General features: G+C 35.1%; 1 protein-coding gene and 1 pseudogene across 1 annotated transcript; one reads left to right on the top strand and one right to left on the bottom strand.

The window, feature by feature from the left end:
- Positions 1–672: 672 nt before the first annotated feature.
- On the bottom strand, positions 673–5,810 carry LOC132626338 (uncharacterized). The gene is made up of 3 exons (XM_060341176.1): positions 4,840–5,810; positions 4,450–4,761; positions 673–864 (listed from the first exon to the last, which is right to left on the bottom strand). The coding sequence occupies exons 1-3, from the start codon at positions 5,253–5,255 to the stop codon at positions 807–809; spliced, it is 786 nt and encodes a 261-aa protein (XP_060197159.1). The 5' UTR covers positions 5,256–5,810; the 3' UTR covers positions 673–806.
- Positions 5,811–10,022: 4,212 nt separating this feature from the next.
- Positions 10,023–11,719, top strand: LOC132626337 (probable polyamine transporter At3g13620; annotated as a pseudogene).
- Positions 11,720–12,448: the final 729 nt, after the last annotated feature.

Genomic DNA, 12,448 nt, shown 5'->3' with positions numbered 1-12,448 from the left:
CCAAAGACAACTATTATCCTAGTCCCACGGTGGGCGCCAAACTGTTTACCCCGGAATCGGATAATCAATTAAATTTGTATGTGGGTATAGGATATGTGCTTGGATCTTGATGTATGTTAGATAGGGAAAATGTATAGGTGGGGGTTCCTCAATAAAATGGCTAATGATGGCGATTCGCTATGAATACAAACGCTCATAAACAATGTGGGATAATTGATGGAATAAACACAACATGAATATAAATAAACGGCCTTGGCCGAATCAGATGTTGAAAGAGAGATTATATGTATGAACTCTTTTATTATAAATGTTCTTGGAAAGTAAAGGAGCCAACCCCCACAAAGGAGGAGGATATGCCCTATTTATAGTGTCACCTCCATGGGTCTCATACAATGGGAAACAATAAAATAATAATAACAAGGACAGCTCTGCACGGATTTGGTGGGATTAGACTGACGGCGCCGTCTGACACACGCATGGTAGGTAGTTGACTGTGGCAGGACGCTACTGGCGCGTGGCCCGCATGCAACGGCCACATGGACCAACGGCTACTCGGACAAACGGCCATGAATGCTTGGTCCTCGGGAAAATTAAGCATCTGCCAACTCTCACACCCACAGCAACAACATACCGACTAAAATCCCACAAAGTGAGGATCTGGGGAGGATAGAGTGTATGCAGACCTTACCCCTACCCCCAAGCAAATCAAAGCATTATAAAAAGTCATAGAAAAATACAATAAAAGCATAATAAAGCAGTCTGAAAATTCCTTTTGACCAAAAAAAAAACCCAGTAAACAATCATGTTTATACCTCAGATCTCTTACATGTCGAAATGGCTCGAAGAATGTCCTCGTTGAGGTATCTGAAAGGAAACCAAAGAGAAACAATCAACATAAGGATGTTTTTAAAAGGTTGAAGAGGAAGAGTAAAGACATACAAAAATGTAATTTCATAAAAGGAAGGAAACAATCAGCTACTAATTTCAAACATGTAAAGAAAATATGTAAGTATAAAACAAAAAACTTACTAATTGTTGTTAATCCTCATCCCCATCCCCATTTCCCTCTTCTGACCATTCTTCCTTATCAGTTGTTTCGTTTTCATTATTAGATTCATTCACCTCTGCATTAATTTCTTCTGTATTTATTTCTTCCAATATGTGTTCTGCATGCTCTAAATCATCTTCTAACTCATTTTCAACTGTTTGGTGAACAATTGATATGTCATCATCCTGGAATGCAACAGGCAACACATTCTCCACTTCCACTCTACCCATAGGCTTGACTTTAATTACCACCCACTAAGCAGACTGTTATATCCCGTATTTTTGCATATTCGGAAAATTCGAAATAATTTTGACTTGTAAGAAATAAGGCCATATTTTGATTTTATTTAACATATATGTGTTGTTCATGAAATGTTGATGTGGAAACATGGAGGAAGGCCAAGGGCAAAATTGGGAATTTTTGAATTAGTTTCGGGAATTACAAATAAGACCCATAAGTGAATTGGGCTAGAAAAAAAAGGCCCAATCTATGTAAGGTGGCCGGCCATATAGATCTATGGCCCAAGCCCATTGGACTTAAATTCAAGAAAAATAAATAGATAAGGGCCACCATTTGTCTTCATTCTAGAACAATCAAGAAAAACAAATTGAGAGCAAGAACAAAAGGAGGGGTTCGGCCAAAGGAGAAAGAAAAGAGAAAAAAATTTAAGCCATCAATCTTGGATCCAAAAATTATAAATTTCTAGTATTCCTACTAAGCTCAAGACCCCCTTCAACGTGGTACAATTATTTTAGCAAGAAAATCACTTTGGTGGCAAGTGAAGAATTTGAAGAAAAAGGTAAAAATTCTATCCTTTTTGTCATGGAAGAACTATATATATATTGTAGTTTATGGAAATGAATGTAAAGTATGAAATTTGTGTGTTGTGGGTGTGTGGCCGTGTGTGGGTGTAGTGAAGGGAGAGGAATGAAATTTATTTAGTATGTTAAATTATGTTGTTGTGGCCTTGTGATGTAAATAGAAGAATAATGGTTCAAGATTGGTTATGAAAATTAGTTGTAAGTTGTTGTAGGAAATTATGTGATATTATTGTAGTTTTATGTAATTATGGAAATGGAATTGCTAAAATATGAATTGTTGTTGTTGTTGATGAAATTGAAAGAAGAAAATGTGGCGTTGTGACCTTGTCGCATTTGTGGAGATTTCGAATGGGATACGGTGATAGTGGGATTGTAGAATATTTGGTAGAATTGTATGAAATGCTTTTGAATTGTAATTGGTTGATCTTGAATTAGTAATGAATATGTGAGCATTGGAATCGGCTTGAAAATACGTAGTTGAATTGAATAATGATGAACTATGTAGAAAGGGAGGTTACTAGTGTTGGAATGCGTTTTAAATTGGTTTTTGATGTTATTTGTATGGTTGTTGGTATTGTTGGTATGGTTGTTGATGAATTTGGCCGAGTTAAATTCTCGGGTATGTTGAATTTACAGGGGAGATGCTGCCAAAATTTTTGTAGACAAGTATTAAATAGAATCGGATTTCTAAGTACTTGTAGCTAATGTTTGGTAACTAATAACGTTATTGTAGATATTGGAGAGCCCGAGACTTGAGTCGGGATTTGGTTAGCGAGCGATCGAGGTATGTAAAGCTTACTTTTCCTTCTTTTGGCATGACCTTTTTGGAATGAACAAATAACGTATAAGTATGCCCCTAAAGAAAATCCTATTCTTAGAGCCACTAGGATGGCTAACATCTTTGACCTCCATAAGTTATTCCATATGGCTGGATACATATTTTATGATGTTCAAAGATTCTATTTGTTATGCTCCGAATGTTGTTCGAAAGAAAAACGAGAAGACTAAAGTCTTTGATGAATACTTCGATATGAAAATATGGTCTTAACGTCCCCATTTGATTTGATCCATAATGTTATCCGCAAGTTTCCTAATATGAAAATGTGATCCATAATGATGTTCGATAGTCTTCTAATATGAATGATACTTGAATTTCCAAGTTTGACTTATGAAATATTTTCGGAAGGTTTCGTACTTCGAAAGTTCGTAACTTTCTCATACTAATTCCGAATGACCCGAATCTTATTTTTGAGCCTTCAGATGTATGTATATATATTTGGCTCTCGAGTTTGAAATTTATTTATGTACTTATATGCATATGTTTCCGCACTACTCCGCTCGTATATGCATATGGTTTTCGCACTACTCCGCTCGTATATGCATATGGTTTCCGCACTACTCCGCTCGTGCATACTACTATTACATCGTTCGCCGGATCCCGGGCCGGTTTTGTAATCGTGCGCACTATGTTATATTCGGCAGTATGATGTGTTACGGTTCCCGAGACCTCGCCATAGGGCCGGGTACCGCTTATATACGGCGTTATGATGTGATATAGCATATGATATGTTCTGGTGTTGTGATATGTTATGGTGATACGATATGTTCGGGGATTGTACGGAGATATGAAACCTTCTGGAGTATGATGTGTTGTGGCGCCAGCGTCGGAGTGGCGACCACGTTCATATGTTTGTATATGTATGTATATTTGGGCGATGTGTATTCTGCCAGCCTACCGGTTTTGGTATGATATGTCTGTACAGGTGACCGCTTAAGATGATGTCTGTTTTCAGTATCTGTTCAGAATAACGTATGCTAAATTTGAATGAGTCTTTGATATGTCGATCTGGTAAGTAAGTTTGTATGGGTGTCCAGCTAGGGCACCAGTCGTGGCCCACGGGGCTGGGTCGTGACACAGACTTATCTGGACGCAAGGGTAAAGAGCATACTACACTTGTCTAACATTTTGTGCAATAATGAAAGGATCATAAGCCGCATACACCCTTGTATGGTTTACTTCTATGATGTTATACTGGTTGAGTACCCTTGTACCTCTATTTGGGGTTGGATCAAACTACTTGCACCGAAAAAGTACAATTCTTTTTTTGCCACCACCAGAATACTCTAGTTCTAGGATCTCCTTGATTACACCATAGTAATCGACCCCTGCTTGGTTTCCATCCCCACTTTAAACCAAACCCCGCTGTTGTTAGCTTTCATATGCTTAGATCGTTCTTCGGTAGTAAATTTGAAACCATTTACCACATATTTGTCCATAGAATAGACCATACAGGGTCCCTAAGATATGTCCTTTAAAAGTTGGTCATGGTAACCATATTCTGTACTGTAAACCTATTTAAGAAATCGTAAGTTAGCAATAACATAATGTGCACTTTTTAAATTATGTTAGCCTTGTGAAAAGGTTATAACACTTACATAATCGTTAAACCACTTCCCAAACTAGTCGTACACTTTTTCAACGCCATTTAAATGCACAAAGTAACTGTCCGATAAAATGGAGTTTGAGTTAGTTGTTATGCCTTGTACTTGGATATTTAGTGCAAAATAATAACAACTTACTCATAATATCGTTGAACTTCCGGGCAATTCAGCAAGACATGTATCGATGTAGATTTAGACTCCATATCATTAAATTCTCTTGTACGTTTTTTTGAACCCGAACCCGGTCGATTGAAGATTGATATCTGCTTCGCTAAAGCATCATTCTCACCTCCTTCAAAATGTCGATTGGGTCTGTTTCGCAAGCATGGCACAGCATCCCCAAAGTAGTAAGAACAGAAATGAGTTGTTTCCTTAGCAAGATAGGCTTCGCAAATTGAGCCTTCAACTCTATGTTTCTGCTTAATACCCCGTTTAGACTTGCTAATAGTTCTGCATAATATTATGTTAAGCGTGAATTTTTTTAAATAAATTGGTAGAGAGAAATAAATAAAAATTTACACCTATTACCTCTCGAAGGGATACATCCAACGACAATGAACTGGGCCTCCGAGTCGGGCTTCCTCCGCAAGGTGAATTGGAAGATGTTCCATCACATCGAAGAACTCCGGTGGAAGAATTTTCTCCAACTTACTTGTTATTACAGGAATATTCTGATGCATCCGATCCAGGTTGCCTACCCTCAACATGCTGGAACACAAGTCTTTAAAGAACAAACTAATTTCTGTCATAGGCTTCCAGATTCGGGTAGGCAAGCCACTAAATGCAATGGGGAGTAAAGTTTCCATGAAAACATGAAAATCATGGCTTTTCATCCCATGTAACTTTCCTTGCGTCATATCAACACGTTTTTCCAAATTTGATGCATACCCATCAGGCATCTTCATGTTCTGAACCCATTCACAAATCTTTCGCTTCTGATCCATTGTGAATGAATAACTAGCCTTAGGCTTGAAGACCCCGTTCCGTTTGTCTTGCAACTATAACTCTTTACGCCTACAATATTCCTGTAAGTCCAATCTAGCTTTTGGATTATCTTTTGTCTTGCCCTTGACATCCATCACTGTGTAGAACAAATTATCAAAGTATTTTTTGGCCATATTCATGACATCAAGATTATGCCGGAGAAGATTATCCTTCTAATATGGTAACTCCCAAAATATGCTCTATTTGGTCCAGTTATGTGCAAGCCCATACTCATCGAACTTGTACGGTGGTTCTTCAGTAACTTTCGGAAAATTCTCAACCCTCTCCCAAATTTCCTCTCCTGAAAGTCTTGGAGGTGGATAGTTTTGTTCAATTGTGTTCTTCCTAAATGCATTTTTCATACTCCTAAACTCATGATCCATTAGCAAGAACTAACGGTGACAATCAAACCATGAATTTTTTTTGTCGTGTTTTAAAGCGAACGATTTAGTATTCTCCATGTAGTAAGGACAGGCTAACTTTCCAGCAGTCATCCACCCAGACAACATCTCGTAGGCAGGAAAATCATTAATAGTCCACATTAAAGTGGCTCGCAAATTAAAATTCTGCTTAAGAGAAACGTTAAACGTCTCAACCCCTTCAACCACAACATTTTCAACTCATCAATCAAAGGTTGCAATTATACATCAATCAAAACTTTTGGATTACGTGGGCCAGGAATGATGCAATTAAGGAATATATATGGATTAGTCATACACAACTCAGGTGGAAGATTATATGGTGTTAATAAAACAGGCCAGCAAGAATATGGTGCAGCAGAAACAGAATGTGGAGTGAATCCATCTGAACATAAACCCAACCTAATGTTCTGTGGTTCAGCCACAAAGTCTGGATATGTTGTGTCAAAATGCTTCTAAGCCTCTCCGTCTGATGGATGGCACATAACACTAGGCGGCCTTCTATTTTCACTGTGCCATCTCATATGAGGAGCGGAGCTATTTGATGCGTACAACCTCTTTAACCTTGGTGTAAGAGGTAAGTAATGCATCACCTTAACAGCAACCCTCTTCCCTCTACGAGTCCGCTTAAAACGAGCTCTTTCACAAAGCTTACGAGATTCTAGACCTTCGTCATCTTATAGTATAACATGCATCCATTTTCACAACAATCAATTCTCATCAACAAGAGTCCTAACTTAGACACTAATCTTTTTGTCTTATAGTAATTTTCAGGTATCTCTAAATTCGGGTCAACTAATTCATGTATAAGGCCAATCACAGCATCCATTGCACCTTGAGGAACATTCCAATATGCTTTGATGCTTAATAATCTAACAGCAATAGATAATTGAGAGTGGGGACTCCGGTCATATAAAGGCCGACTAGCATTTTTCAACTGTTCAAAAAAAACGACTAGCTTCCTCATTTGGAGCTTCTTCATCATCATTACCGGATTCAAAATTGGAATGCATCCCTTAAGCATCTTGAACCATGTCGTGCATTCTAGAATTTTGGACATTAGGTTCCACCGCCCTACTACTTTCACCAACAATAAAGTCTTGAAATCTACCAAAACTACTATCCGTTTCTCCATGACTAATCCACACTGTGTAATCTTTTTCAAAGCCGTCTTTATAGAGATGAAGCCTAACAATCTCTGGTGTCTCATAATTCCTACATTTACATTTCACACAAGGGCACCTAACCAAACCATGACTTAGAAAAGTTTCAAGTGTCATTGCATAGTCAACAAAAGCATCGACACCATCTACAAATTCTTGCCTCATCCCCCCTCGGCCGTCATTTGTCCTATTATACATCCAACTACGAGATTCCATCTACACAAATAACACAAACTCATCAATGCTTAATAATTCATTTTTTGCTAATAAATACAAATCACTAGGTTTTTTTAGAGAACCAGTAGGTTTCTTAATAATTCTAGCTATTAGCACAATTTAATCTAAGAAAATTTCAAAATTAATTATCATTTATTTACGTTTTCCATTCTTTACTGACTAACCTTTTTGGAATAGTAAAGAACGTCATGATTCAGGACTTATTTTTGACTTTTCATAAAGAAAAGAATCATAGTCTGTAGACTACTTCAGTACTCCATTATTTTCTTTACAATTCAATAACTTTAATATCCTTCATTAATTATTTTATTTTTATATTTTATTTTTGTCAAAGTCCTACACCAACTTTACTAATATGACAAAAGGGTCTACTGTTTTGGCCAGTTAATGACACATAAATTCCAACGTACTATATAGTAAAGTGACAAATATTATGAGCCAAATGTAGACTTTATCATGTTATGAATTTTAGCAGCCTCATTGTTGACGGGCAGGAATTCAAGTACAGGTAATTTTATTCAAGATTTCACTTTGTAAAACTAAAACAATTACAGGAATGCAAACATCACAAGTACAGGAATTCACTTTACAAATCAGAAACAATATTAGGCAAACTTTTTTTAGATTGTCAAATCTGAAATAAGCTTTTTTCAGCTGGGCCTCCTACCAAATTTCTTAGCCAAGAAAAGAAAGAAATCGTACCTCAGATTGTCAGATAGGCCGGCGACGGCAATGGCAGATGGCGGCGACGGTGACTGGCAGGTGACGACGGTGACAGGCAACGCCGTTAATAGGTTTAGAGAAAGAAGGGGAAGATAGAGAAGGTGAGAGGAAAAGAGAGAGAAAGGGGAAAGATGAAGGGTCTGTATTTTTATTTTATTTGACTAATTACACCGACCTCACGAGGTCGGTATTCCTTTCAATTAAAAATAAAATTATAATATTTAGCATCAAATGAATTTCCGACCTACAGAGGTCGGTACTTTATTTTTTAAAATTTTGGTACAATATTACTGATCTCATGAGGTCGGTTTATTTTTAAAAATATCGAAAAATAAATATTACGACTTTACCGACCTCATGAGATCGGTTATTTTCCGACCTCAACTGAGGTCAGGTTTTTGAGGTCGGAAAATATTATTTTTTTAGTAGTGTTTTTAACCAAAATTACTTCTGACGCTTATGATTGCTTCTTCTAAAGCCGTAATTTTGGTGCAAAAATATTGCTCCAATTTATCTATTGGAGAAGCCTCCGGTGTTTCTCAACTAAAATAGTAAGTTACTATTCACATTCTTATTGCATGTGTGTTGACGTTGTTTATGATTGCTTCTTCTAAAGACGTAATATTTGTGCTGGAATCTTGCTCTAATTTATCTATTGGAGAAGTCTCTGACTTTTTCGAACAAAATAGTAAGTTATTGTTTACATCTTATTGCATGTATGTTGACGATGTTTATGATTGCTTCTTCGAAAGCCATAATTTTTGTGCATGAATCTTGATCCAATTTATCTATTGGTGAAGTCTATGGCGTTTATTAACCAAAATGGTAAGTTATTTTTCATATTCTTATAATTGCATGTATTTTTATAAATTTGCATCTTTTTTCCCCTTTAATTAATACATCTACAATTTCGGTAAAATTTAATTATAACGCATGAAGACCCTTAGCGTTCGTCTTTTTTATTTTTTAAAAATAGATTTGGTATGTTTTTTTCTTCTTTCTTTTACAAAATTGATTAAACAAAAGTCTATATTGTCATGTAATGTCAAATTGCTATTTCTTCACATTAATGATCATAAATTGGTTAAAACAAATCTTTTATAAAAACGTTTTTATATTTCTTATAAACTTTATCCACCTAATTAAAGCTTATAGATCTCAAGACATTTTCTCACCACCATAATAAAAGGACAGTAAAAGATTCTAAGTTGGCAACGAATGAAAAATTCTTTTTTAATTGTAGGAAGAAAAAAAGAGAGAAATAAAATTAAGTAAATATCAAAGCTTAAAAGTGTCATAAAAATCTGAACAATCACAGAATTTGGACATAAAATATAAAGCTTTAAATATAAAAATTCGTTTCTTGAATATGTTTAAATTTAATTTCTTAGGTATGTATTTTCATTAATGGAAATTATAACTCAAAATTACATATTTAAAGCGATCAGAAGAAAAATCTAAATACTTATCGCATATAATTCGACAACTAAGTCAATGTAGTAATACTATTTTGATATTTAAATGAATGTTGCATATATTTTAAAGGTCATTACTATTTTACATAATTTGTTATTTTTGTATAAAATTCTAAATTTATTGACACGTGCAGCGCACGTAGTCTAATACTAGTTTCCATAAAATCCTTTTGTATTTATTACCACAATCCTGTTAAAAAACAATCACTTTGTTACGATGACAGAGGAGACACAACCACCACTCTCCAGTCTCAACCATGGCAGAAAACTCCACACACCTGCCCATAATCACACTTTAATCTGAATATGGAAAAAAAAATCCGTCAACATTTTAATTACTCCTCTATCTAGTCTATATTATAAAGTGTTTTTAACTTCTTACAAAATTTAATAATTTCTAGAAAGTAAGAGATATTTTTATTTAATTATTCTTAATTAAATAATACTATTTATTTAATTTTATTTATTTTTGCATAGCAAAAATCCACTTATCTAAATAAGAAAAGAATTGAAAGAAAAATATTACTAACAACATCTTGATTATGTAGAAAAATTTATTACGAAATTAATTAAATTTAAAAGCTAAAACCATCATGTAATACGGATAGAAGGAGTATAACTATTTATGTAATTATTAACAAGTGAAGATAATTAGTATAAAATCCTTGTATTTATTGCCTTGCCAGAATCATTGGACGAAAAAAGATAACTATTGCCAGAAAACCCTCTTTGTATTTATTACCACAATCCCGTTCATAAACAATCATTTTGTTACAATGACAGAAGAGAAACAACCACCAGTCTCCACGATGGCAGCAAACTCCACACAACTGCCCATAACCACAACAAAAACTACCAAAAAGAGCAAAAACCTAAGCCTTATACCTCTAATATTCCTCATATACTTTGAAGTTGCTGGTGGTCCTTATGGTGAAGAACCAGCAGTTCAATCAGCAGGTCCACTTTTCGCGATTCTTGGTTTCTTGATTTTCCCATTTATTTGGAGTGTACCTGAAGCATTGATCACTGCTGAATTATCCACAACTTTTCCTGGTAATGGTGGTTTTGTTGTTTGGACTGATAGAGCTTTTGGACCTTTTTGGGGTTCAATTATGGGTACATGGAAATTCCTAAGTGGTGTGATCAACATTGCTTCTTTTCCAGTACTTAGTATTAGTTATATGGAAAAGCTTTTTCCTGTTTTCTCATCTGGTGTTCTAAGATATATGTCAATCTTGGTGTCTACATTGTTGTTGTCTTTTTTGAACTATACTGGTTTGACAATTGTGGGGTATGCAGCAGTGGTTCTTGGTGTTGTTTCACTTGCACCTTTTATTATAATGTCGTTGATCGCGATTCCCAAGATTCATGTTCATAGATGGATAAGTTTAGGACAAAGGGGTGTGAAAAAAGATTGGAACTTGTTCTTTAATTCCCTGTTTTGGAATTTGAACTTTTGGGATAATGTGAGTACTTTGGCGGGTGAAGTTGAGAACCCACAAAAGACTTTTCCTTTAGCACTTTTTTCATCAGTTATTTTCACTTGTTTGGGATACATTATTCCGCTTTTGGCAGTGACTGGAGCTGTATCAGTTGATCAAAAAGAGTGGGAAACAGGGTTTATGGCTATTGCTGTTGAGATGATTTGTGGTAAATGGTTGAAATTGGTGTTGTTTTGTCCGCTATTGGATTATTTGAGGCTCAGTTAAGTAGTTCTGCTTTTCAGCTTTTGGGTATGGCTGAATTAGCATTTTTGCCTAATTTCTTTAGTTTAAGGTCAAAATGGTTTAATACACCATGGGTTGGGATATTATTGTCAACAGCAATTTCACTAGGTATGTCTTATATGAACTTTACTGATATAATATCTTCAGCTAATTTCTTGTATAGTTTAGGTGTGTTGTTGGAATTTGCATCATTTGTTTGGTTGAGAAGGAAGTTTCCCAAGATTAATAGGCCATATAGAGTGCCAATGAAGCTGCCCGGATTGGTGATTGTGTGCTTGATTCCTTGTGTTTTCCTGGTGTTTATAATGGCTATTGCAACCAAGATTGTGTTTCTTATCAGTGGATTGATGACTGTTGGAGGGATTGGATGGTACTTTTTTATGAAGTTATGTAAATCCAAGAAGTGGCTTAAATTTCATGATGCTGATAGTTATGTGGAAGAGCCAATAGCGGGATGAGAGCTATGTTGCGCGACATCTTCAAAAATATCGACGGGTGCGTAGCTGATATTCCAAGATTAGTGAGTTTTTGAAGGATCAACACAGGTACGACGTGGCGGATTTAGAATTTATTACTTCCAATTATGTATATATATTAAAAAAATTAGAAAATTATTGTTGCTAAGGAAGTTACTTTGGGAAGAACTTTTTTAAGTTTATAGTATATCAAAAGATTAACTACATGTCCTTTATTTGATGTTTGTTTATTTTGCTTTCTGTTTCCTCACTCTATCGTGTATGCTCGCTCTTATATAGAAATCAAGGATAAAATAATTTGGGAATGTTTTAATGTTCTGAATAAATTTTAAAATCCAATAAATTTCCACTTTAGGAGAAACGGAATTAATTCGAGTTGATTTGGTATAACTTTTCAGGCAATGATTCGATTTTTGTCAAGACTTCAAAAACTAACTATTTTTATGCACTTATGCTATATATTGCTTAACAGTCTTTTATCGTGTGATGCTAAAAGAGTACATGTTTGTGGAAAGTTATCTGAAACTAGGATACCTTTGATAGGAACACTTCGGCGCAAATCTAAATTAATAGCCATATCTAGGTCGGATATAGATAGTTGTATCAAAAACTAATTATACCAAAAGAAGAAAACACGCAATTGCCATTAGTCAATTTGAAATTATCATCATTTAACCTTAATTTAGAGGCGATTAACTTTTCATTTCCTAATATTTTTGAGGTTGCAACTTAATAGATTAATATTTTTGAGGTTGCAACTTAATAGATTACCTGTTTCGGCCGCAGAACTTAATATTAATAAATTACTACTATAGGATCGAACTCTTGGAATAAAATTGAAACTGGAAGGTCTAGATTTTTATCTATGTAATATTTTCATAACTTGCCAAAGTTTCAAGAAATTGATATTTTACCATTAATATTCTATTGTAC

Source organism: Lycium barbarum, chromosome 2, assembly GCF_019175385.1.
Source record: "Lycium barbarum isolate Lr01 chromosome 2, ASM1917538v2, whole genome shotgun sequence".
NCBI lineage: Eukaryota > Viridiplantae > Streptophyta > Magnoliopsida > Solanales > Solanaceae > Lycium > Lycium barbarum.
The sequence above is the reverse complement of the archived record's forward strand: the minus strand, read 5'-3'. Positions and strand labels throughout refer to the sequence as shown.

What these genes read in the sequence shown, in the direction of transcription:
- LOC132626338 (XM_060341176.1), bottom strand. Translation starts at nt 5,255, where the DNA reads ATGGATCAGAAGCGAAAGATTTGTGAATGGGTTCAGAACATGAAGATG. An exon ending in TGGATGTATCCCTTCGAGAG is followed by an intron (nt 4,762 to 4,839) that starts GTAATAGGTGTA and finishes AATATTATGCAG; the next exon opens with AACTATTAGCAAGTCTAAAC. An exon ending in GAAGTTCAACGATATTATGA is followed by an intron (nt 865 to 4,449) that starts GTAAGTTGTTAT and finishes GTTTCCTTTCAG; the next exon opens with ATACCTCAACGAGGACATTC.